The 26,693-nt window shown below is 45.5% G+C and overlaps 1 protein-coding gene across 10 annotated transcripts in view; it reads left to right on the top strand.

Moving 5' to 3' along the window:
* Positions 1-26,428, top strand: part of LOC117240085 (RNA-binding protein Musashi homolog 2) — a 129,925-nt gene extending 103,497 nt beyond the window's left edge. For all 10 annotated transcript variants that reach the window (XM_033505958.1, XM_033505955.1, XM_033505948.1 and 7 more), the window contains 2 exons: positions 12,085-12,325; positions 13,576-26,428. In XM_033505958.1, coding sequence (XP_033361849.1) covers positions 12,092-12,325; positions 13,576-14,451 — 1,110 coding nt within the window. In that variant the 5' untranslated portion in view covers positions 12,085-12,091 and the 3' untranslated portion in view covers positions 14,452-26,428. The remainder of the gene's footprint in view (positions 1-12,084; positions 12,326-13,575) is intronic.
* Positions 26,429-26,693: the final 265 nt, after the last annotated feature.

Below are 26,693 nucleotides of genomic sequence, written 5' to 3'. Positions count from 1 at the left end.
ACAGGACCACGCCCGCCTCAAACAGACGAGAAAACGCGATAGCCCGATTGCACGAAACGGCGACCCTCTAGACTATGCGTTCTTTAACAACGAGTTACACGTTCTGCGTCCTTTTCCTGCGATACTTTACTACTGCCGGAATACTCTACTCCGATCGCGACGAAAGCTTTTTCATAATTGGACTGGCTGGGTGCGGATGAATAGCCATCAAGTAACAATCCAATTTTACACACAGCCTTACACAAATCCACCGGGTAACACGCAGGTTACGTAAAATATGAGAAAAAGGAAGAAACGATACGTTCTTGAAACGGATATCGATCTATCTTGAATTTTAACGTTTCAAGAAAATCTCTACCAAAGGAAAGAAAGACATTAAAATTATAGAAAGAAACAGACTTCGTTATAACGTATGAAGATGGAGGATTAATTGCATCGACGAATGACGAGAGACATATGAGAGAAAGAATGTTCGGAGGAAGCGTGATTTCCAGCTTTTCTTTCCTTCCTCGCGATAGTTGGAGCACGTTGGAAGCACACGAAGTTTCCAGTACGACGAACGGAAACTCGCGCTCGGTGTAGAGCTGCTCGTTAGTACGCGAAACCGATGGAGTTGATGGGCTGTTCGGGTAACAAGGCTGGCTTAGATCGAAGAACCAGCCAGCGATGCCGCGAAGCAGCTTCGACTCGCCTTTCGAACACGCAAACGACTTTCCTCCTGTGTCAGCTCGTCCGCGATATCATTACCGATATACGTAGACGTTTGACAAGATTCGAAAAGGAACCTGCGATTGAACTGATCAACAGGGACAGGCGAATAGAAGACCATTAGGAAGACTAAAAAGAAAAGGGGTAGGATTAGGTGGAAGAGAAAATTGTTGAAATCGCGAGGACAGAAATCGCGTTTGATGGGGGTGTTTAACGGTGAGACGATCAGACTATCGTTGGGATCTGGGTTAAAGGAAAGAGTAGGTGTTCTCTGATTGCTCGTTTCGCTTTATCCATCCCCGTAACCTCAAGGCGAGATTGCCACGATCGTTCTTCTAATATCTTCACGAAGAGAACGATTTTCTCGCGCTTCGCTATTTCACTCGTTTCCAAAATGCCAGGATTCTCAATTCTTAATTCTTTGCAGATGAATTCTCCTTTTTTTTCAACGATAGCGCAGAGTATAATAAGCTAAAAATTAACGCAAACTGTAATTTTAAAAGTACTATAAGCGAGCGCTCTCATTTTTAATGGAATACTATCGCGCAGAGTTGAAAAGAAGCGGAGTAGGACGAATGCAAATTCATTTCTTATCCTAATGGATTGAACTCGCCTCAATCTCACACGCAATTTTCATTGTAGAGTATTATTGGTCGAAGCGGACTCACATCTACTAATTGCGCCCATTTCAAGCATACAATGTGGATTCTTATCCATCAATGAAATATTCAAATATGCCTAAATATAAAATATCCAAACTAAAGTAGCTGTTATTGTATTAAACGAGTGGAGCGAAATCAGATTCCATTTCCTTGCTTATGTTCACGAGCGTTGCAGGCTGCTCTGATCAGTTACTTCCATGTCATCTCGCTATTCTTCTCTCCAGCTTTTCTCCACATAGTGCGTATGTAAATCCCGATAGATTTCGGTGCTCACAGAAAAATTCTAATTTCTGTTTTCTAAATTCTAATTCTAAATTCTGGCAGTCTCCAGCTAGTTAGTCTCGAAAGGGTTAAGCAATAACTAATTCGACGCTAAAACCAAAGAGAACGAACAGAAGATATCCCTTCTGAGGCGGATATATCGCGTTGTTTTTCCGCTTTGGAGTTGCGCGGACGCGTCCTTATATACAAAAGCGCCTGTGCGATGCAGAAGGAGCCCCGTTGATGGCAGTGCTTGTGGTTTAGGAGGTTTGACGTAGGAGGGTACGATGTTTTCCATAGGCCGTCTGTCGAGGGCACCCCCTGCGGATTAAATGGAACCTAACCCTACACGTATTGATCCAATAACATGGGTGCTGGATACACAAACCGAGGGAGAACACTCTGGGAGGAATATCGCGAGGGCCAGTTGGCGGAAGACTGTGGAAGAGAAAAAAGAAAAAAGAAAACAATAGTACCGTTCAATCGACCGAATTAGGCGAGTAATGCTCGTCGCAACACTCCTACGACTTTTCTACATTTATACGTTAGACAGCGAAGATGTAAGGGAAAATTGAGAATATTTTTTCTTGTTTCTCTTGTTTCTCAATATGTTTTATCTGAAGTTAGGAAACAGCGAGGGGGGAAATCTAAAAGAATTCTATCGGAGAAGGAAAATTTGAACATAGACTTAATCACAACCGAGGGCCGGTTTTACTCTTATTTTTGATATATCGCGTTTAGTTTATCCTGGAGATACGTTGCCGCTTCGTTTCTAAAAGATACCTGTTATTCTAGTCCACAACGATAGTCCAATAGCTACGAAGTAAAGTAAGATCGTGAAACGAAGAACTACACTTTAAGAACCGAGTGTAAAGTACTCGGGTGGGCGAATACTTTTCCGATCAATCGCAATTATCTTTATCCGTGCAATCACAAATACAAAGTGTAGAGTGATGGACGTTTATCTATGAACGTTTACCTACGTGTTCTAGGCATTTGCGATTTATAATGCATAGAGTGTGACTATAATCGTGTACGGTCGTTTAGTCGTACACCTGACCCGATAGATCACGTACACAAGCACGTTCAGCAGAACGTACGTGTGCGTGTGTACGTACTTACGTACGCAACACGCGTACGAAAGAAGAGTGGCGAGGGTTAGGCCCTAATCGACGTATCCCCCTTGAGAAGCTCTCGCTACGAAGACTTTAAAGCCAACTTATTTCCATCCGGTCTCACCGTGTCACCGACGACACCCGCTGACGACGTGTTTCGTGTTAATTGCGTACCTTAATTAAAATTAATATCGTCCAAATTAAAATTAATTGAGCCGCTCTCTCGGTCGTTCTTTAAAAGAAGGAAAAAGAAAAAAGGAGAAGAGAGATAGCGGTAAATTGAAACGAACCGAGTGTAGGGGTTGTTTCGTGACGCGTAACATTTAATCCTTTCGATCACGGCACAGTGCAATTATTTTAATGGACGTTTATGCGTGTAACTTGCAAATGAGTCACCTCTTGTTGTCGCTGGCCGATCGTTCCGACCAACTTTTCTTCTTCCTTATATCCTTGATCCTTGATAATCGCTCTTTCGAGGATAATATTTCGTAGAATCGAACCGGGGAAAACTATTGTCGAACGTTTGACCGTTATTGGCGCGAATCGAGACGTCAGATAAGTCAGAGAAATTGTTCTGGGTCAGGAAATCGAAGCATCGAGATAGATTCGTGATTGAAACAACTTTGTTTCGATTTATTGAACATCCACCCCCGTTACTATTATTCGTACATACTCTAGTACATTCGTGAATTTTTTAAGAACCGATTATAACGTTGAATTCGTCTCGACGAGACTAGTTTCTGCGTGGTAAGATCGTTCTTGCCAGCGATAGTTATAAAAGATATAATACAATCTACGTGTGCAGTTCTATGATACGCAAAAGGCAGTGATACTTAACATATAGAGTTACGGTAACGTGTTTGCATCGCTTAACTGCATATAGGTCATTTGCAACGCGCAATACATGCAAATTGCGCGTTGTATGTTGCCACGGGATTCTGTTCGCTCGCCTTTCTCCTATGGATATTTTGTTTCTCAAAACGCGTCACGAACCATCGTAAAGCTTAAGGGAACACGCGTATACTTCGATTCTAACAAAATCGATCAAAATGTTGCCTCGCGCCGGTACGTGTAAACACACATAAAGAGCGAGAAAGAGAGAAAGAGAGAAAGAGAGAGAGAGAGAAAGAAATATATGCGGACGAGCGCGTGCGCACGTTTGTAAATAGATACGTGTATCCATGTACATAATATCAAGCGGAGTATACAACGAGTATCTAGAGCGAAGACGAAACAGTTTTTCGGCTAAAGCTATACTCTGTCTCTGTTATTTATATACATATATATATATATATATATATATATATATATATACTACATATGTATACGTATACATATACGCGTAAAAATATCAAATATATAATACATAGATCTCTAAGACGGATTGTATCTAATCTATAACAATGTCTACACAACAACGACATCTGCGCGTAACGGTGCGTACTCTAGGCTCTACACATCTATGGGGGTTTCTCTTGTCTAAGGTGTCTCTCACGGGGATGAACATGGCGGAGCGTATTCGGTTTTTCCAATGTTCTTCTTGCTGCTCCCGCTGATTGTCATAGACGTGTATGTGTGTGTAGACGCTTCTATATCTCGATGGTAGGTTTCTCGTACGATTCTTGAAAAGGATATCAGAACGTACACAATGTTCGAACAACCGGCTAAACACAGACGCGTTCTTCGACAACGACGACGACGACGATAGCTGCCGTAACGAACGGGGATAACCTGCAGCTTTCGTTTCCCCTTTTCCGTGCCCGCTCCCTCTACCACGTTTTCCTCACGATCAAACGTGTCGCCGCCTAGCGGCTGTACCCTCTACCAACCGACAAGAAGGTTAAATGACAGCCCACCCCATTCACCCGGCATACTACCACACCATCACCGTCACCACCAGCACTAGTAACCACCATAGGTTCTACCATCTCCACGTGCATCTACGAGACCAGAGCACGACCACCAATACTGTCACCACCACCATCACCACCAACACCACAACCACCGCCGCATCACCACCACCACTACCACCACCACCGCCACCTCCATTACCGGTGAAATCCAACTCCAACCCAACGACTACCTTCGCAAGCCTCCTCCTCTCTCGAATCGCAAACGTGCCGCGCCCGTTAATTCAACGGCTAATCAATTCTTACCGCGATTTCTGCATGCCCTAACCTACGCTCGGCCTCTTTTTCATCTTCCACAGCCCCTTCTCTTGTCTCTCTCCTTTCTTTGCCGGAGTCTTGGAACGTCCGAGGAGATTCGTTCTTTCGAATCGATTAAATTTTACAGAATCGAACAGGATTACGTTGAAATTACGACAACGCGGTGGTTGCAAGGGGTAGCCGAAGTACAGAGTTACTAATAGGATGCGATGTAGGGAACCCCGTAACATCCAGCCGCTAGAGTAAAACGAGACGGTGAATGATGTAACGAGCGTCGCGTGCCATCGATAATTACAGAGACGCGTATTCCTGTCTAGGTGGAAGATTCCCGCCCTTTTCTCCCTTTAACAACTACTCCCCCTATCGTATTTTTGTACTTAAACGACGTTGTCGATGTACCGTGTGTACAGTGACTACCAGCGAAACTCTGAAACAATGAAATCGATTCGATTCGATCCAGCCGGACCAGAAATTTCCAGCGAACGTTAACGTTTCGTGATCGCGGCCTGAGACTCGTCAACGAAGAACAACGAGCCTCGTGAATAGCTTCGAAGATCTGCCGATTCGATGAGTTCACCAGATTGTGCCATAGCTCGTTGTTTATAACGTCTGATGAATCGTTGGCGATGAGAGTGGGTGAATCGGTGGCGAGATCGTATTGCACGTGATGACGAGAAAAGCAATGGAAATTACTTGAGTTTAGGCAAAAGACTAGGGTCGAACGTGAGTTACGAGCATATCCGTGTACGTCATTCGGACACCGATCGAACGTCGCCGCTAGTAGAAACTCTGATCGAAACTGGGGAAACCAAGCAACCTAGAGGGGAGTCGATTAGAGGAAGAGAGGGAGGGGCGAGTGGAGGGAAAGAGAAGGCGTACGATCGACCTAAACCCGACGTTAACCTTTTCATCGACCCCGTTCGAGTTCTTCACTGCCCCGTCGTGGCGCCGCTTTAATTCGGTACACTGCGTCGAGGATGGAAACAAGCCTGATTCATTATTCAATAAACGACCGCAGATATTTCGGGGTTGAAACCACGGAAGATACTATGTGTGGACTACTCCACCCCGGAACTAGGCCAAGTGGACGAACTCGTCAACTGTTCGATCGCGATAATGCGTCGACGATTCTGTTACGAGAACGGATGCGTGTAACCACTTTGTTACGTATCCGCGAGAATGGAAAGAATTGCCTTTATTTATTGACGTGCGGCGTGGTCGAAACGAATCCATAGGTTCGATTCGATTGTTCGAAGAAATATACTTTTCACGAAATCCCTTAGATTCCGAGAACCACCCTTACGGGGATAGGAAAATGGAATCCATCGAAGAAAATAAGTCGGGGCCACGGATGATCGCTGGTTCGCGAAGAAAACACACCTGAAACGTTCTGACATCGCCATCTTGCCAATTCAGACATCACGATACGATTCCATTCAGAATCCATTCTACGGTCCACCGGTGCCAGTGATTTTAACGTTTTGGGAACAGTATGGACAGAATGGACAGTTCTGACGACTTTCTTGTTCGTGGAAGGGGAACGAGCGATTATATCGAATGGAAGCTTCGTCTGTTTTTTTTCTCTTTTTTTTTTAGTTGAACTTAAACGAAGAATTCCTTTTCTCGCTTCTTCCCATGAACCGAGAAGAAAGTCGTTCGATCAACCGTCGTAGCCGCACCTTCCGGAAGCTGCCTTATCGACCGGAAACGCCGTGATAACCACGCTGGCAAGAATTAAGAGACACCTTGGCAGAGCCTTCGCCCGTTACGGTCACCTGTCGAGGGACGCGGAGTTACTCTAATCTTTCACGAAGATAACGCTCGAGATTCGAAAGACGAAAGTTCACGAAATTTACGGAGCTTCTTTCGCCTCTTCTTCTTGTTTCGTGTTCCCTGTCCTCCGATACCTGCAAATATCCCATGAACTCTATCGTTCTTATTTGTTCCGCTTCTCCACCTTTGCAAATCTATCACGAAACACAAAGAGACCGCCAACACTTTTGTCGGAGTTCCTTCCACTTTGGAATCCAGAGAACACTGGAACGAATGAGACTGCGTTCGACGATGGCCACGAGACGAGGACAATGTCCCATCACACCAGTAACTCTTTAAAGGCGTACTGCTGTGACAAGACAATATCCCCGGCGAGTGGTTGAGTGGTTCGAGTCCTTTCAGCCGGAGAGATCCTACTTCCTTCGACATTCTCGAGGTCCGCGATTCGATCGGGATTTGGCGCGGTTCGCTGTTCGCGATGCAACCCGCGTCTTCGATATATTTCGCACGCTAGATCGATAGCGAAGGAATGATTCGCGCGAAGATCGTCGATCGTTCTCGCGATACATGACGACGATGATAGAGGCAGGAACGGAAGATGCCGAAGGTGGCGACTGGTGGTGTTATGCTTTGGTGTCGTTTCGCCGATGGCGGCGTCGATTCGACTCTTGCGAAGGCGGTATCGCTCGGTCGAGCGTCTCGACGGTACTGCATCGCTCGCTGGCGACGGTGCCTCCGCACCCTGTCCCTCCCCCACCCGAGGGAGCTTCTCCTCCAGCTTCGTAGTCCCACCAACAGCGGTAAAGCACCCTCTCCTCGCCGGTTCGAGCCCCTTGGCGGGCCACCGAGGGTGGAAGGGTGAAAGGGTAGCTGGTGCGCGCCTGTCTAACCGCGCATATTCCGCGTGCGACCGAGTACGGGCTCGAGGGAGACTCGGAGAGAACAAGAGGGAGAAAGAGAGAGAAGTGCGCGGCCAGCCCGAACAAGGGCGGCAGAGAATGGGAGGAAAGTAACCCTCGATGTTGCCGAGGGCCATCAGGGGGACGACGACTACGCGCAGCCATAGCCTGCTGCTTACCGATACTGGAAATACTGAAACCGTTCTCGCGTATCCAGCAGCTTGACTCTCTCCGTCTCCCCTGGCCCGTTATCCTCGCTTCCTGTTACACCTCGCGTTTCGGCCTGTCGCAAAACGATCGGGGTCATGACTGGAACGCGCTAACACCGCGCTTCGACCACCAGTTGTGCCACGACGTCGACTAGAAATGTTTAATCGTTGAGGAATTCCCTCGTGTCTATCGTAAACGCGTTGAGATAGATGGAGAAGAGGTCACCGGTAACGATCGATTTTCCAATCTTTGAATACTTGCTTGGAATTGGACACGCGGCCGAAAGAATCGCGAATATATGGAGAAATGAAACGACGAAACTTGGTAAAGTTTGCGACAGTTTCTTGTATCGGAAGGTTCCTTCGATCGCAAACAGTGAAGTCGAATGACAACGGAGATAGTTGCACGTGGAGAGTCGAGCTTCACAGGGATACGTAACGTAAATCGCATTGTATGCGAAGAATGGGCCGAAATAATTACACGATGTTATAATAGGACAGTGTATCGTTCGAATCTCACGTAACGCAGGGTTTCAACCAGTTACGTTCCTGTCTGCCGGTTGGATCTAAATTTAGGCGTCTTTCTTAGGCGAACGAGTTCGATCGGTTGGATGGCTGGAAGTCTGATTTCGTGATTGACCTTCCTCCCCGCTCTCTTCTGCCAATTGCGAAGACTACGCTCGAAAGGAGCTCGAAGGAATCTAACGTATCGAAAAGAAAGTAAATCGATGAAAGAACGGATCTTGAGAAATTTCAGTAGAGTAGAAGAAAGGAATCGTCTAGTTGGTTAAAGGACGCGGATTCGGACGCAATGAGGATGAAATGACCGGAAGAAGGCGCGGAAGAAAAAGCCGGCTAATGCGGAATGGCACGTGAGAGAGACGAGTTTACGCGAAAATTAGGCGGCGAACGAGAAAAAGCAGCGTCGCATCTCTCGATAGACGTACCGCAGGGGTGGAACATTGCGAAAGGGAGAGAGAAGTACGAAGGGGCGTATTGATCCACCAGCTGCGCGTTCTCTCACCCTCCACTCCCGCTCTCTATCCATCCTAGCGTCCCCCACTGGCCGACTCCCTCGCCCCGAATGGCTCGCCCCGTTTCACTTTGCTCTTTCCCTCCCCTCTTTCTCTCGTTTCGCTCTTTCTCTTTCTACCCTGTTCGTCCACAGTGACGGGAACGATCCGCTCACGACCGCCATCGACCGACAAAACTTTCGTTCGAATACTCCTCGCAGCTTCCTTCCAGTTTAACCAGCGGTCAATTCGACTCATTTTCTTCTTGCTTGCCAAGACAATCTCCATGAATCGTGACTCATTCCCGAATCGACAAATCTTAAAGCCGAAAATATCTAAAGATATATGAAAATTTTACTCTTCGAATTGCCCTGACGATTCTCCTCTGGAGAACTACGACAGGTTACATTTATTTCTGCTGCCCTCCGGTCCGCCAGAGATACGGCAACCGCGAATCCAGATGGGTTCGGGATAATTGATAAATTATTTGGATGCGCGCGGAATCGAAGCCACCGCTAGTCGCCGTTCTTCCTGCCCCTCTTCCTTTCGTCCCTTGTCTTCCATCTCTCTCGCACCCCGCAACCGTTACGAAGGTTATCTCCTTTTCTCGCCAACCATTCTCTCCCTTTGCCCCTGTTAGGTTGTGGGTGCACGTACACGCGCACATCAACATCCCTTCTTCTCTTTCTTCCCTAGCGCGATCCTCGGAACCTTTCCACCCCCGGGAGCTTCCACACTAGACCGCGCTGCGCCGCAGCCACGCCGCTCCCTCTGCTCTTTCAACCCCTCGCTACGCTCTGTCCACGTTCCTCGCGGTGATAGAACCGAATCGGAGTAACGTGCGGCTCTTTTACGTCCCCCCTAACCCCCTCGCAATCCGCCTGCGCTTTCTCTTTCTCTCCGACGAATGTTGAGCAGCGGGTCTCGACGAATCATGCCGGGAAGGGCAACGTACATCTCCACGACTTTGTTATAACCGCTGGAAACTACGTCTCTGGCTCTTTCTACTGGCTCGGGTCTCGCTCAGTCGGGATCGTCGATTAGACGATCGATCGAATTTCTTCGGACTTCAGGGGTTTAATGCTCGCGGGCGCTCTGTTGCCATTCAGACGCGTTACCCGTGCCATCTTGTACGGTTACTCGGTACTTTAGGGTTATGTTTCCGGAAGCTTGAATGGACCGATGGAATAGAGGAAGTCGTATGGTAATTCAGCAGTTTCTCCAGGTTTCTTAAGGTTTGGTGAGAACGAGTGAAAGGGGGAAAAGAGACAGCCAAAGGGGTGATAAGAGGCAACTGAATGTAAGAATTTGTACGATAATTCTCGGGATTTCTTTAATTTTAAGATGTGGTGAAGGTGAGAGAGGACAAGAGGCGATGGTAATAGCTGGTGATTGATAGTTTGTTACGTGACAACGATGGATGAGTACTACCATTCTTGCGATTGTTGGTGTCATTGTAGCGCTCGTAGGGAGACAGGCGACAAATCATTGGCGGCTAAGAATAATAACGAGAGGAAGGGCGAAAATAAAATAACGTTATGCATTCCTATCGGCTCAATCGAATCTTTCGAGTGGAAGGAGAAAGAAACATGATAGCTAAAATGTTTTTCCTTCGGATGAATTCGTTGGATAACGTTGGAGAACATTTTCTTGAATACAATTTTCTAATGTAAATCGTGCATCGATACAAGATCGCGGCGCTTACCTTGAGAATCCGAGGATTTCGTAGATCGAAAAATCCTGGAGGAGACGTTATCTCGAAACGACGATTTCCCGGCGGAATCCTACGTGTAAAGAATTTCGATTATTAGATCCAGGGTTGATTGTAATCGTTGGATTGCTAACGAGAACCCTTCAGCGTAGGATGTACATATATCCGATCTGATTGGGCTAAACTTACTGAACATCGATCGTAGTGACAAATAGTCTGTGACAGCACAGGATAGGCACGCCAATGATCATGAAAGCTTGCAGTAGTAGTAACGGGATTATCTGAAATGAAAAGAGAAAATGCGTCACCCGAGTTTCTCCTAAAACTCGGTAAAAGCAAATATCTTTGGAACCTATTAATTTTGGAAGTATCGGTTCGTAATAATTTTCCTAATAATTCGATAGATTCACGACGGTGGATTTTTCAGAATTTGAATAATTTTGCTCTTACATTATTTCTTCAGGTACTTTTAATTTTGATTTTTATGGTACAAATTTTACGCAATTGTAATGTTAGATGGATTCGTTGACCTTACCGATCGCTCGACTGCTTTCCACAACGATTTAAACGAAACGACGATGAGATTTAGTTTCTTTTCTTAAACGACGACTAATTTTAAACGAGAATTTCGCGGGCGACACCAGCTCGTCTCACAGAAAGCGCGAGCGGGCAGAAAAGTAGCAGGAGGGTCGATTCGGAACATTTCGACGCGTTTCAAGTATATATGTATACGTAGAATGTAAGGTACAAGTTACGCTTAATACCGTGCGACGCGTAAACACGTGCACGAAGAAGAAACGAGGGCCCAGCCGGTGGTTCGCGAGTCAGACAATAAACTGCCGTTGGGAAACCGTCGCGAGGAGAAGGTTTCTTTTTTCCATGCAACTCGCCTTACATCAGTAATTAAAATGTAACCTGCTGTTAATTACGTAACGACGTCGAGTTCCAGTTTTGGCCTTCCCGTTTCCTTTTTCACGCTATTGTGGCCTGATTTAATCGTTCGCAATGTCAAACGAGATTTACATAGATTTATCCGAATGTAAGTTTGTATGAAAGAACGAGATTAATCGGAGAGAGTGTTGAGAATCGAAGCTTCCGGGTGTATCACTGTACGCTGCTTCGAAAATGTTTTCTTTTATACGCTCGAGCTTGATGAACTAATAAAAGTTCTTTCCTTTGTTGGAAAGAACGTATCGTGATAAATATATAATAGCTAAAGTAATATTAAAGATAATTGTGCTTTCTCCACTAATAACTAAGTATGTACGAGAAATTTCAAGTCCCTTGCTGTGCAATTACCTAGTAATTTTGTATGTCAAACGTCACCTAAAAATAACGATTCTTACACCCTGAAAACTCGATTTCTGAAAATTCTGTTTTACCAAGCAACGAAAACCCGAAACCTCCGACTAAGATTAATCTCATGCCTTTTTCTCTTCTAATTTTTCTCCTTCTTTGTCACCCTATCCTCCTTCATATTTTATATTTCTTCCGACGATAGAAATATCAACGAATAAAAGTCAGATGCAATGTCTAATCGACGACGAATACGATGTGTGTTTCAGCGCCGGCATGGAGGCAGCGAACGGTGCGATCGAACACGATTTTCACAATGCCCTGGTGCCTATAAACGGTAGCCATTCCGGCAGCTCCGGCAGGAGTACACCGAATGGCGGCGACCCGGCACCTGGCAAACTCTTCGTCGGTGGCTTGTCTTGGCAGACCAGCAGCGAGAAGCTCAGGGAATACTTTGGCATGTTCGGTACCGTCACCGATGTCCTGATCATGAAGGATCCGGTTACACAGGTCGGTTTACTCGATGGAAGCTCTCCGTCGGCTTGTCCATCTCAGTCGCTGGCCCGAAATTTTCGTCGAGCTTCCACAATTAAAATCGTGATAATAGAATTTTGCCGAAATTATCAGACGTTTCCTGAAAACATCTCGCGTTTGAAAGATACCGTGAAAACGTAGAAAAGATGAAGAAGCTCGGGAACGGGCCACCGACGCGTTCAAATTCTTGTCCATTTCCTCCTCGATAGGTCAAACCGTTCGCATCGAAGGAAAAAGATTCGGGATCGGTAATGGGAAGGGGGTAAAAAGAAAAAAAAGAGAAAGAGAAAGAAAAAAAAGATGAAAACGCAATTCGCCTCGAGGAGATTCGATGCACCAGTTTCTTCCTTCCACTTTTGCACGAGACTTCACACAGTAGATCGTAGACAGAAAGTTGTACTAATCGATGTAACTAATTGCTGAGACAGTGTAAAGGAAGTAGAATCGTATTTTGGTATTTTACTGTATTAAAACATGTATTTAAAACTTGTAAAAGGTGGAAAAGAGGCAGAGGCTCGTTTCTAAAAGATACGTTCGCACGGGATTCGAGAGAAATCACGAACGAGGACTGTGGGCATAGATTATACATATATTACTCGTATTCGGTAGCGATGCAATTAACGACCGTAACTTCAGTTGATTCTTATCATATTTATTCGAAGTCCTTGTCTCACGTAATCCTAGAATGTTTGTCTTACATTGGCTTGGACAGTCTTGCATGTAAACGGTAGTTTGGTAGTAATTAGTTAACTGTACATAAAAGGAGATTTTATGGTACCTCTTTTACAATACAGAGTACGATATCGAGATAAACGAGACAGGATACTTTTTGGACGGAACGCGACGGTAATAAAAGAGTTTTCTCGTCACAAGCAAGTCTACTAAAAAACTGAACGATACGAAAATATTCGCGACGCGTTTGTAGCGCCGCGTGCGTTTTATAAAAGTATAGGCGAAATCGACGTCTCGCCGGATTAGATCGACGGAAAAACGAAGCAATATCCATAGACTATAGGCAGGTTGTCGAATACAGTTAAAGAAAGGGACACTCGATATAGGAAGCAGCGAAAGCGTGCGTACAGAGACTGAGAGAGAGAGAGAGAGCGCGTGTGTGTGCGTGTGTGTAAGAGACAGAGAGAGAAAGAGAGAGAGAGAGAGAGAGAGACGGGGAAGTTGGAAGAGACGGTCGTTGTGCATCGTGGCCGTTCTGGCTTGTTCGGTTACAGCGTAGTCGCGGCTTCGGTTTCATCACGTTCGCCGAGCCCGGTAGCGTGGACAAGGTGCTGAAGTGTCCAATCCACACATTGGACGGGAAGAAGATCGACCCTAAACACGCGACGCCGAAGAACCGCGCGAAACAGGCGAATCGCACGAAGAAGATCTTTGTCGGCGGCGTGAGTCAGGACACTAGTAGCGACGAAGTGAAGGCCTACTTCAACCAGTTCGGCAAGGTGGAGGAAACGGTGATGCTGATGGACCAACAGACGAAGCGGCATCGTGGCTTCGGATTCGTCACGTTCGAGAATGAGGACGTGGTGGACCGCGTGTGCGAGATCCATTTCCATACGATCAAAAACAAGAAAGTCGAGTGCAAGAAGGCTCAGCCCAAGGAGGCGGTTCAACCAGGCGCGTTGACCCTCGGCAAGAGGGTGGTTTTGGGAGCGTTGGGCGTTCGACTGGCGCCACAGCCTCCACTGCCGGTTGCTGCGGCCTCGCAGATCGTCGCGGCTCAGGCGCAGGCCCAAGTGCAAGCTGCCGCGGCTGCGGCTGCGGCTGCCCAGGTACAAAACGCCGTCGCCGGATACGGAAAACTGTTCGCCAGCAGTTACCCGGCTTTGTCCGCTTATCGATACGCGCCGTACCCGATCCCCGCGGCGGCGGTCGCCGCAGCCGCAGCCGCAGCAGCGCCGGCCCCAGCTCCGGCTCCACCAGCAGCCGCTGCCGCCGCAGCTGCCGCGGCAGCAGCCACTCCTGCAGCGGCTGCCGCGGCTGCGGCTGCGCCCGCCAACCCCTACCAGGGATACTCGCTCACCAACGTCGACATGTCCAGCTTCCAGGGCGTCGACTGGGGTTCCATGTATGGAATGGGCATGTACGTTTAAATGCCGTTGCTTCGGTCGCCTTTCACCCAACGTCGGCTCTGCGATCGGAAATCTTGCGCCGACCGAGTCTCCGCTGACTCTTCCTCGCGACGCGGGTGTCTTCGTTCCTTCGGACGATTCTCGGTTTCTTTTCCTCTTCCTCGCCGATTCTATACTTATCTAGCTGCCACTTTGAAAAATGTTTCGCGTTTGAGTCAGCGCGAAAACCTTCGCCATCGTCTTCCCGTTGAATGGATAAAAATGTCTGCTATCCTTTGTGTAATCGGTTACCGGTTCTACATTTGTTTTTGCTTTTGTCACGTATTTGCATTACGTGTTAAATATACTGAGAATTTATACGTTGAGAAGGATGAGTCGTGGAAAGCGGTGCGAGAAAAAGAAACGAGAAGGGAGCGGATACGGACATAAACTCGAAAGCGTCGCAGAGTCCGAGGTGGTGTCCTCGACCAGGGCATGAGGATTTCCCAGCCCGAAAACCGAAATTATTCTTCTTGCGTTTACTACTCGTCGTTATCGCTTGCCGATTAATTTATTAGCGAGAGAGTGTGAAAGGCAGCGAGGACGAGAGGCAGAACAATTGTATGTATGTGTGCATATGTAAAAGAGAAACAAGTCGCGCGTAATTCGATCGCATCGTATATTTTGTTGCGGTAACCTTGCATCCTTCGTTCGCGAATTTTCGTATATATTTTTCTTTTACTTTCCTATTTCCTTCATTTTCAATTTCTTTGATTTCGTCCATCGTAATTATTTCACGCGTTCCACGATATTCTCGCCACACATTCGGTTCCTAGTTAGATTAGCACGGTCCCTGGCAGAATACGCGCGACGTTGTTCAACCGCGCTTGCTCGTATGCTAATTAATTACTTAATTATTTAAACGATATCGGCGGTCGTTTCGCGACCGTTCCATTCTCAAGGATCTCGACCACGAAGCAATAAAACAGGGGAGGTAGAATGAGAAAACAGAGAGAAAGAGGACAAAACATTTGGATGTGTTACACCGTGAACGAACGACCTCGCGAGCCCGATTACTCACTGGATTCGTTCGCTTTGCTTTTCTTTTCGACGTTTCTTTCGTCGGCTCCATTCTATATCCTATTTTGTCGATTTACAAAAAAATCGCGGGGCGACGTTGTTGGCAAACCCGAACGAAAGCACGTGGAAAAGGAACGCTCCACGTTGTAAAGAGCGACACGATCGCGGTCCGCGACACCCCTTTCTTCCGCTCCAGAGAACGAGGCAGTTCTCCTGTTTGTCGCGCGACATACTCCTCCGCCTCGGTCAAAGTGCCAAACGAAGCATATGTGGAAACGTTCTAGCTGTTCGTCTGTCTATTTCTCTCTTCGCCCATCCGTTTGTCAGCTTTCGTCGCGATCTCGGCTAACTTTTCTCTTCCCCTTTTTCCCCTGTTTCCTCTTGTTTTGTCTCCGTTTTAGTTACTGCGCGCTTTCGTTCGGTGAACGACTGTTCGCGCGTTCGGTCACACGGTCGCAAACGCGCACGGTCAACCACGCGTACACGTAGAGAGAAAAAGCAGGCGTGCGAAACAGGCGTTACACGGGACGCGTTTAAATAAGATAGCGCATAGGTATACATATATTTTTCTTCGAGTAACGGAAGACAATATTTCTCCATCGCGCGAGTAGCACGAGCAGTCCGCGATTCAACCGCGATATACAGAGAAAGGGAAGGAGAAAAGAGAAAAGAAAACACATTTCTGAGGGATACTCGTTTCTAGGTGTACTAGAGTCGCGAGCAACGCGGCCAAGATAACAGGAACCCAAGATTGAGATTAGCTCAGCGTTAATTAAGCGATCCTAGTTGTAAGTTTCAAGCAGATTAAGACTAGAATTTTAAGGAGTTCGAAACAAAACGAGTCGATACTTAATTTATACCTATCCGTAGGCGTCACGCTGTTCTCGTTTTCGCGACCAGGGATCGATCGAGGCGACTGCATCCGCGGCTCGATCTTTCGCCGCTTTCGATCGACTCGCGCCTTTCCATCGGTGTATTCGTCTCGCGTCTCTTCGTCATCGATCCTTCGCTCTTCGACCAACTCTTTTTCGCTCGTGAAAATTTATTTCTTTTCCCTTTCACCTCATTCTCCCTTTGCTCTTCCGCCTTTCTTTCCTTTTTCTATCGACGCTATCACGAACGACCATTTTCCTCGACAATTGATAAAATATGATTTTTGTCACATTTATAGGAATATGTAGTAAACTGAGATAGTTGATTTTTCTCGAACCTCTAAATAATGGTAGAGATACGTCAATGCTTAATTCTAACGTGGCATCATCCGGTTGCCGTAGTGTTAAGAATATTGCGTCGAGTGGATATCGTCGATGCAGGAGCGCGAAGGATCGACCGAGCGGACGAGAGAACAGACGAGTTTCCGCAAGACTTAAATTAACGATCGCAATCCGCGATTCTTCTATTTATTTATGATACCGTTCTAATTCGCGAACGATTGGGCGGAAGATGGTCGAACGAAACGGTCCCGCGCATGCAGGCGCCGCGATTTGCCGCTAGCAAATGACGAGAGAGAGAGTGGTCGTCGGCGAGAGGAACGCGATGCCGCGAAACAAATGTGAGAAACTTCGAGCAATAAGCGATCTACTGAAACTGTAAGCTGTGTATTATTTAAGTTTAACGAGATACGATAAGCGTGACGACACGAATCGAGTGAGAAAAAGAAAAAAAGAAAAAAAAAGGGAGACGATAATCTGTACGCGTAAAGAGATATTTAAAGGAAAGAGATTCGCCGCTCCGGCGAACAGAGAAAAAGAAAAAAAAAAGAAAGAAAACGACGCGGCGAAAACGTGTTATAGCGGAGCGGGAGAAGTTCGAAGAAAGAATCCTCTTTCAAACGACAAGTAATATTCTTTAGTGATATATACTTTAAACATATACTTAATATGTACCGTAATATTAACGACGACAAAGCTCGCGAGTGATATTTATGACTTATAAGATGGTACTTAGATGAATAAGAAACAAAAAAAAAAATTTGAAAGAGAGAGTGGGAGAGTGAGCACGCGTGAGAGTGTGAGGAAGTAAAAGAGTTAGCGAATGTATGGAAGAGAGAGAGTGAGATAACGAAGCACGCCTTAATACGAGAAATCGCGGAAACAGGTACGCGTGCACGCGTGCGCGTAATCTAGCGAAAAAAAGCAAGCAAGAGGCGATGATTTGACTAGAGACCACGGTGCAACCGAATTCTATTTTCCACGGTCTGCGTACTTCGAGATGGTACGCAGTTTCGAGATAGAACATGGGTGCGTACTTAAAACTGACCTCGAAGACAACCCGATATCGGTGTATCCTATACCCCTGCAGCTTCCACTTTCCCTTTTCTTCTTACCATGCACCTTCTTCGTTCCATCGTGTCCCGCTTATTTGTTTCTTTCTTTGTTTCTAAAAAAAAATTGCTCCTCTTTCTATTTTGTCCTTTCCCTCTTTCCCTTTCAGGGAAATTGATCGTATATTCCGAAATGTCGGTCGAAAGGAAGGAAGAGAGCGCTTCCACGGTCTCGCGTGAAATACGTCAATCGTTTGACGCGAGAACGGAAGGACGCGTTCCGACGAGGAAGAAACGCGGGGGCACTCGATCCGACCGATCGATTTCCTCGTCGACGCGGAACAGAACCTTCTCGTCATTTGCAATCGACAAGAAAACGTCATCGACGACGATTAACCTGTTCCTCCTCTACGAACGTTTTCCTTCTTTTCTTTTTACCTGAAAACCTACCGAAAAGAAATCCCTTCTCATACATATGCCGGTGATTATGTATTTTATACGCTACACGCACATGCTCATACATAAAACACACGTACACACGTTAATGTACTTATTGCGAATGTCGAGAGTAATTCTTAGCGTAGTTAGTATTTTAATGATCGCTAACCATCCATTAGTTGAGAATGATCAGTAGGTGAAGCATGCTGGTTGAAATATCTTAGATCCGAATCCCGTTGTTCCTTCACCGCCCTCGTCGTTTCATTGTATTATACGTGTTTTAAGAATAGTATAACTCGCTGCTCTGCTTCCTTGCAGACGTTTCATCGCGACCGTGTCTCATCGGAACGATCATTCGATCGATCTTTCCTTTTCCCTTTTCTCTTGTTTATCTTTGAAATTATTTTTATTTTTTTTTTTTAATATTTTCTCGATGAATGTTTGTACGCGTACGCAGTACGTTTTACTTTTTCTTCCTTTAATTACAATGTTATCAATTTGAATGTACATTCGCACAAAATATTATCGATCGAATGTCTGCCACGTCAGCCATGCTCTGATACTTCAAATATTCGATCGTTTCTATTTTTCTTTTCTTTTCCTGGTATACTGGTATACTGGCTTTACACGGAAATTAAAATGCCCACCTTCCAAAACCCATCACTTTTAATCGTTTAAAACTTTCAATTATCCGATATAATTCCTCCGATACTCAAATTTTCAAATGACGAACGAAATACTTGATCGTTTATCGACGGAGCAGCAGTGAGTAGAGGATTAAAAGAAGAACTTTTTCAGAGAATCCGAGTCTCTTAACGGAGATCGATCGTTTCTGTAATAATACCGCAACTTTTTCTTAAACTCCCCTACCGCTGCTGCTGTTCTTTCACGCCAAAGCAGCGTTCCTCGAAAAATAAAAGGGAGGGAAAGAGCCTTGGGATAAATACCGTTTTTTCCTCGGCCAAACGACCAAGGCGGACAACGGAGCGAGAAAGAGGGATCGGATGAAAAGAGACGAAGACAAAAAGAAATAATTTACCCTCGCCGAGGCACGTATCAGACGTGTCTCTCGACTCGATTAGACGAGTCCACCCACACCCTACACAATTCTCCGTTTATGGCTATCCGATATTCCGTATACCTCGTTCTATCCTTATTACTATTTACTGTCATTATCGCTCTATTATTACTATTAATATTGTCATCATCATCGTTACTACTACTACTATTATCACCACACTTTATCATTATTATTATCGGTTATCATCGTTGATTATTTTTACCGCCGGTATCGTCACCCCTGCAAGTACGACTGCGATCATGGTTGCTGTTGCGTATCGTTGTTATAGTCATCGATCGTTGTTTTTCTATTTTTCTGCTTTCCATCGTAATCTTAATTACCGATGAATCGCGAGTTTCCAACGTATTTTAAGGGAAACTCGAAAGGATTGGAAATACATTGGTAATCGCGATGAGAAGACGGACGAGCGTATTTAAACGAACGCTCGAGAAATCTCATTGTCGATCTTCGTCTTCTTTCTTTCCCTCTTCAGTTTTACCTTTTATGTTCGTACTTTTTCTTTCCATTGTCATTCTTAGTTCTTTTTCTTTTTCCTTCTTCCAATCATTACTATAGTTGTTATCTTAATTTGGTTTCGCTACTTTGTTGTGCCATAAACGCGGATCCGTTGAACGAGCGATGCCCGTGATAGAAAAGGGACGATAAAAACGCGTGGTACGATACATGGACGATTCCGAACCGCGGAAGGATCGAGACACGGCACGATACACAGCAAGAGTACGCAGGGCGGCGAACGCGAAGAACGACGGATAATTAGTTTAGTTCCATGCCTAGATGAGTTGCCAATAAAGTAGTTCGTTTCAAACTTGTAGCTAACCTGTATTGTGTGTACGACAACCTTTTTTTCCCCTCTTCGTTGTTCCTCCTTCTTTCGTAATAGAAACCCCTTTTACGATCGTATTTGTACATCGCGGCTAACTATATCGTTTCTCTTACTTTCGCCAGAAGTAACTGTTTTTTTTATTTTCCTTGTTTTTTCATGTTGTGTAATACTTGACTCACGCACTCACGTATGTATTGTTTCTGTCTCTTCTATAACTCACTTAAATTTCGAATTAGCGTACCTGTCAGTATTTACCGCCATCCATGATGGCTCTCTCTCTCATCAATTTCTTTTTTGTATTTTTCCCCCTTTCTTCTTTTATTTTTTTAGTAGAAGATTCATAGATTTCTTTCCTTTTTTCTTTTATTTTTTTTTTTTATTCGCCGTTCGGTCGGTGGCGTCGAAGGCTGGCGCAACCGTCGGTGCCGGAGGCACAGTACCGCGGGCGCATCGCTAATTGGCTAATTAATATTAAGCCGTAATTAGCCTCGTTAACCCCGGTAGGCATTCGTTTCGCGCCGCTCTCTGGTTGGTCGGAACACGAGCGTTGCGTGCCCTTTGCATTCGCCGCGTTTGTTCACAACTCCGATTCACCTTGTACCGCGCATCCAACCCTCTACCCTCGGCTACTCCTATTTCTCGGGTGCTCGCGAATCGCCGTGACCTCGCTTGGACATTTTGCGAAGCGTTACAAAAACGTGACCGACACGCGTGAAAATCGCGACAAAATACCTTGCACGATATCCCCGAAAAATCCCAACGAACGAATAATTTCCGTTTGTATGGAAACGAATCGTCACTTGGAAGATTCGCTTTCGCGGAAAGAGTGAAATAAAAAGAACGAACAGTTTCCGTTGAACCGAAGAGCGGCGTGCCCTCCTCCGGTATACGTCACGCGTACGCATTACGCATTACGCGTAGACGAATAGAATTTTGAAAGTTACTTTCCTTTTTCTGTCGCTCCATGTTGCTTCTTAAGCGGTTTAAGATAGCCAGCGGATGTGTTGTAGCGCATGCATCTTAGTTAGACCACTCCTGGCGCACTCTAACCAACAAGTAAGAGTAAAGTTTAATAAATTCGATATGTACACAGTTTTTTTTTTTTTTTTGTCAAATCTCCAGCGGGCCCATCTCGCCCCAGACGATTCCTCGGCGGTTCTCGCGGCGAAGGGATCGCCCGCACTACTCGTTTCTCCATTCGATCCCGTTTTACCTCCCGTGATTTCTCATTGCCAACGAGAACGCGGAGGAGCGGCTTAACCGCGCGTCAACCCCTTTTAACCCTTTGCACTTGGTAGAGGGATCTTTTCGATCGAGTCTCCACACAAAACTGCGTTGATCTCTAGCTACGGATATCGAGGAGTGAGTTTTGTCGATCATTCTATCGAACAAGTGGGCCGTGCGCAAAGGGTTAATCGCGAGCAAATTGGTTTCGTTTCGTCGCCGATTTCGGAAAAAGTGACCGTCTTCCAATCCTGTCCCTTTCGATTCGTACGCTCGAGCGAAGTCTGTAATCCACGAATCACTGACGGTTACGCTTGTACGATTTAACGAAGCTCGATATGTCAAGGTCGATAGAAGCGGAAAAGGAAAAGGAACTCGCGAACGACATCGGGAGCATCGATGGTGGACTGGAAGTTCGCCCGAGCGTACGAATACACCTGGTACCCGGAGCACGGAGAAAGAACCTCTTCCGATTTTGATCGTTTCACACGGATGAACGAACGCGATTTCGGACGGGTCTGCCCGAAAAAATTCTCCGCGGTAAGACGCGCGAAAATCTTGCCTTCGAAGCTGTCTTAGATGAAAAGATCCCCGATCCTTTTCGAGGCTGGGATCGGTGTGTACATATCGTCGTCGAGTATTAGTTTAATACGAACCTTTAGAGCGTAGTTCGTTTTATACCTATACGCCGCGCTGTGATTCCTCACGTGTGATACCCCTCGAGCAAGAGGGCGAGAGGAGGGCGAAGAAATAGGGAGTGTCGAGCAGCGGAAAGCCAAAGTATCGCGAGTTCGTCGTCGTACTTAACGGACCAATTTGGTAGACGTTTGAACGTATTCCTCGAGAGTCGAGCGTTCCGTATATCCGAGCGCTCGCTACCAGTTTTTCAGCTGCGTCGGCCACACAGCTTAAATACATATCGACTCGCGCAACATATCATTTTACAATTTATCAACTAATTCGATTCTGCTGTATCTTCCCGCGAGTATCGATCCTCGATCATGGATCTTCGACGTGCCGCCGGGACCAGTTGTTCGTGGATCCGCGTCTTCGACTTAGAACGTCTATGAAAAAGAAAAAAAAAAGAAAGAGGAAAAAGAGGAGAGAAAGAAGTAAAAGGAAACGAATAGAACTGGCGCAGTTCTCGCGCAACAGATTGCACTTTCTCCGTGCAATCGGCTACCCCTTCCCCTCGTTTCACAAGATTATCGATTCAACAGAGACCCGAGTGCCTTAATCCGATCTCTATCTTGAGCCCCCTCACCGATCGTTCCCCCTCCGTGAAATTCGAAAGACAAAGAAATGAACGCGAGATTAAGAAAGAAAATACAGAACGATAGAAACGGAAAACAAAAAAGAAAAGAGAAACATATGTTGCACAAAAAAAAGAGAGTCGAAGAGAAGAGAAGCAGGAACGATTTAGACGCATATTAATTCCCATAGGCAGTAGAATGTGTCGATCGATAGAGAGAACGCGAGAAACTGAGACGCTTCCACTGATTCAGATCCACGATTTGGCGACTACGACGGCTGAGAATCAGGTAAGACTACTTTTCTTCATCCCCTTTTTACCTTTACTATTTTTCATGTATATATGTATACAGACTGATTCGGGAATCGTAGTACGCTGAGAAAAACAAAGAAACGACAATATACGCTTCTCTTTCCAAAGGAAAACTACTTTCCATATATTATGTAGATATATAATATATATATATATATAATATATACATATATATTCCATATATATTCATTTCTCCTTCTTCGAACGGAAGGACAGCAAACTACTCTCGGTTGTACCAAGATTTTCGACTCAGCCAGCGCAGATGGACGCATATGGACGCATTACACGTATTATTACAAATTTGCATTATTTGACCTTATCTTAAAAGTAGATATTTCGCATAGCGAGTGTAGACGTTGCGAGGTTTAGAGGCGTATTAGTTGCGCGCATTATTTATTGTCGATAACGAATCTCCCTGTGGCTTGTGATGAGCCCAGGAACGATACCACCTTCTACCCATACGCATTGTAATATATGATAAATGTTTGTAGTTACTAGTAGAGTTGAATATCGTCGGTAACGTAGAAGTAGATAAGATATGCACAATTGAAACGTTTCCTTTTGTAACTGATTCCAGAGCCTCGTTACCGCGAACGGTTGACTTCCGTTTCAAAACATAATGATTAGGCCCTTCTTTTCTCTCTCTCTCTCTCTCTCTCTCTCTCTCTCTATTTAGACCGGATATTTATTTAGACTGGATATATATATATCAATATCCAGTTCGTATGATCGAAAAGATTCAACCGTATCCCAGTAACGATGGTTCTAGGTATCATATGGTCGAGGAATTTTCCACGCGGCAACGTATCCGCAATCTTGCCAATCGGATTTGAGCAGAGAGTTCGATGACCAGCGTCTTTTCAAAGTTTTCTTGTTAACGAAACTCGCGAAGCATCAACGCGACCTCACTTCACGTTAACACCTTCGTAACCGTTCTCGGAACTTTTTTCTTAAAACCGTTTTTCGTATCGAAAATTAATCGTCTCCCGGTGAAAAAATTCTCGCGTTTACGATCGACCCCATTCGTTACCGCGTGGACAATTCAATGACAAGAAAGTACCAGTGTCAGAGCTATTCGTCGATGGCCAGTATCGAGGTTTACAGTAACGGTGTGTGTCGTGCATGTGTAACGACTTGTACATAACTAACATGTGTCTGAACGATTATCTCGTATTCACGCATGATTTTCACTGGATACTTGCTACTAACGCTTGAACCTTCGGAAAAAGAAAAGAAAAAAAAAAGAAAAAGAAGAAAAACACGTCAGTCAATTGAACGTCTCCGAGAGTTCGGTAGTGAAATGCTTGGTGATACGAGACAGTCGTGCCGGATCGAGGCAAAGCGCGAGGCCTTACCCAAAGTCACATGCGTGACTCGAGAAAGCAAAGAAACAGAGGAACAAGTATACGTAACTTTGCAATCGTTGATCTCGCTAAAATGATTCACCACTACTGCCACCATTACCATCCACTACCAAAAAACCATCGCTGCTACCATCGTTGTTTCCATCGATCGGAAAGCGAGAGAGAATGTGTGATAGGAAAGAAAGAGAGCGAGCGAGTGAGAAAGAAATTATCCGAAGATCAAAGTTGAAATGAATCGCTTTTATGACGGTGTGGTGCACTTGAATGTCGGCTTTTACGGTCAAGCTTTCCATCGTGTTTAACGGCAATCGAGATTCATAAATAGACTTTTCTTGCGTCAAAATTCTCATCGTAACCTATCGCGTTTGGAGAGCTTGCCGCGTGTAAAAAGGGACGCTCGAAACGAAGAAAGTCCAGCCAATCTAACTGGTGAAAAAATGCAAAAGATTGGTGAACGAAAGAAAGGAAAAACGCGAGGTCGTGCATCGTGGCTGGCCTTTTTTTCGTTTTTCAAGGCACTCTTTCAAAATGGGACCCACGCGTTTTACGTAGCGCTTCTTTCAGGCCGACGAATTTGTTCGGCGTCTTGTTCTTCCAGTACATATATACATATAAATATACATATATATATTATACATACATTCATACATACACATTTGCATACACGAATAAATTAACAAACAAATAAATTCTATATATATATGTATATGTATGTAAAAATATGCGTATATGTTAACGGATGTGTATAGGTAACCAAGAAAAAAACAAAAAAAGAAAAATCGGCGATCGAGCCGACTCTCGACGTAACTCTCGACACGAGGAGATCCTCCAATCGATATCGAGGGACAACGAACTATCGATCGTCGCAACGTCGTTTAGTAACAAAATTTTCTCGTCATTCGATAGAAATCGTACCGAGCGATTATCGAGAATCCGATGGATACGAACTTCAGTGCTAATTTCCCTTACTTCCCCCGAGTTTTCCACCTACATCACGTTTACTCTCCAGATCGACCGACTACGGCCTGTGTCTGTAAATAATTAATCCTGAATCGGTCGTCAAAGCGGTCGATCGATCATCGATCGCCAAAGAAGCATAGTTTGTGACGCGGGAGACGCCCAACGTTCAATCCCACGGAAATTTTAATACAAGTTTTTCAGGCATCTACCTCACTTCTATCTTCCGCTGCGTCGTATCGCAGCAACCGTTTCTAAACGCATAACGTCTCCTTTTCCACCTTTGCTACTCTTCCACGTTAACGCGATCGTCGCACAAACTATTCTTCTATCACGGGGCCCGCCAATGGGATCGTGTTTTTCTTGTCCAGCCGATGCGCAAGCTCGATTTTTGCGTGACGATCTTAAAAGGACGAGACTCTTAGAATCCGAGGAACGATCGTCGATCCCACGGCGATCGCGATCGGCGTTACGTTTTGTACATACGTACAGAGTTTTGATAAACGATATCGATAGAAAGTTTTTAGGAGGAGAGTTTAGGTTTCGACTGGAGAAGAAAACGGACGGGCCTTGATGATTATCGCGTGTGTCATTCGTTTCAAGGTTCGTTCGTTTCCCTCGGCTAGTGCTGTTGTTACCTAAAGTTTTGCCACCTGTACTTTATTAACGCTCGGTATTGATAAGTCGAATACGATATCTCATATTTTTTTATTCAACCTGATCGAAATATATCCTGACTGTTGGTAAAGAAAGAGAAGGAAGAAAGAGAGAGAGAGAGAAGGAACGGGGGAAAAGCGTCGAGGAAAAGGAAATGCCAATTAGTTCGATCGAGCTCCCAATCGTTCGATACGCGTATTTATCAGATTCTCGTACTCCCCCTTCGTTCACCGCGGCACACAGATTGTTTCAATTTTCTTGCTCCCTCAACAACGCGTACATCGACAGAGGTAAGCTGAAATCAGCTAAAAGACTCAGAGATGAGCTTTCAATGGTATATGCAACCGGCTTGAATTTACGCGATCGCATTTCAGCCCGTACGATCAAGCTTTGTGTACGTTTTGCGAGTACATTTCATACGAATCGTTTTCACGAGATGCTCTGACCCGTCGAGTTAACCTGTGTATTGTAAAAACGACGAAAAGTCGGAGAGCACGTCCCACTCGAATCGACGACCTGAGGTAGCAAGCGGTATATGCGAACCGAAACTCAAAGACGAAAATAGAGTTAGGAAAAATAGCGAAGAGAACGACGAAAGGACCTCGATCTCGCCGATTCGAGCGGTCGCTCGAGCGTTCGTTCGTTCAACGATACGTGACAATTATGGGACGAGGACACTTTGCAGTCTCGAGGGTGTTGAAAAAGTACAAACCGGGATAAACGTTAAACCGGGTCGACTAGTTACGACAGACCGGGAAGGACGGAGTCCCGTTTACGCGAGCCCTTGTCGATCGAGATCTGCAACCAAGTGAAAAGAGACGTTCTTCCAGGAC

The sequence above is a fragment of the Bombus vosnesenskii genome, unplaced genomic scaffold (genome assembly GCF_011952255.1).
Source record: "Bombus vosnesenskii isolate JDL3184/JDL3185 unplaced genomic scaffold, Bvos_JDL3184-5_v1.1 scf7180000014540, whole genome shotgun sequence".
Lineage (NCBI taxonomy): Eukaryota > Metazoa > Arthropoda > Insecta > Hymenoptera > Apidae > Bombus > Bombus vosnesenskii.
The sequence above is the reverse complement of the archived record's forward strand: the minus strand, read 5'-3'. Positions and strand labels throughout refer to the sequence as shown.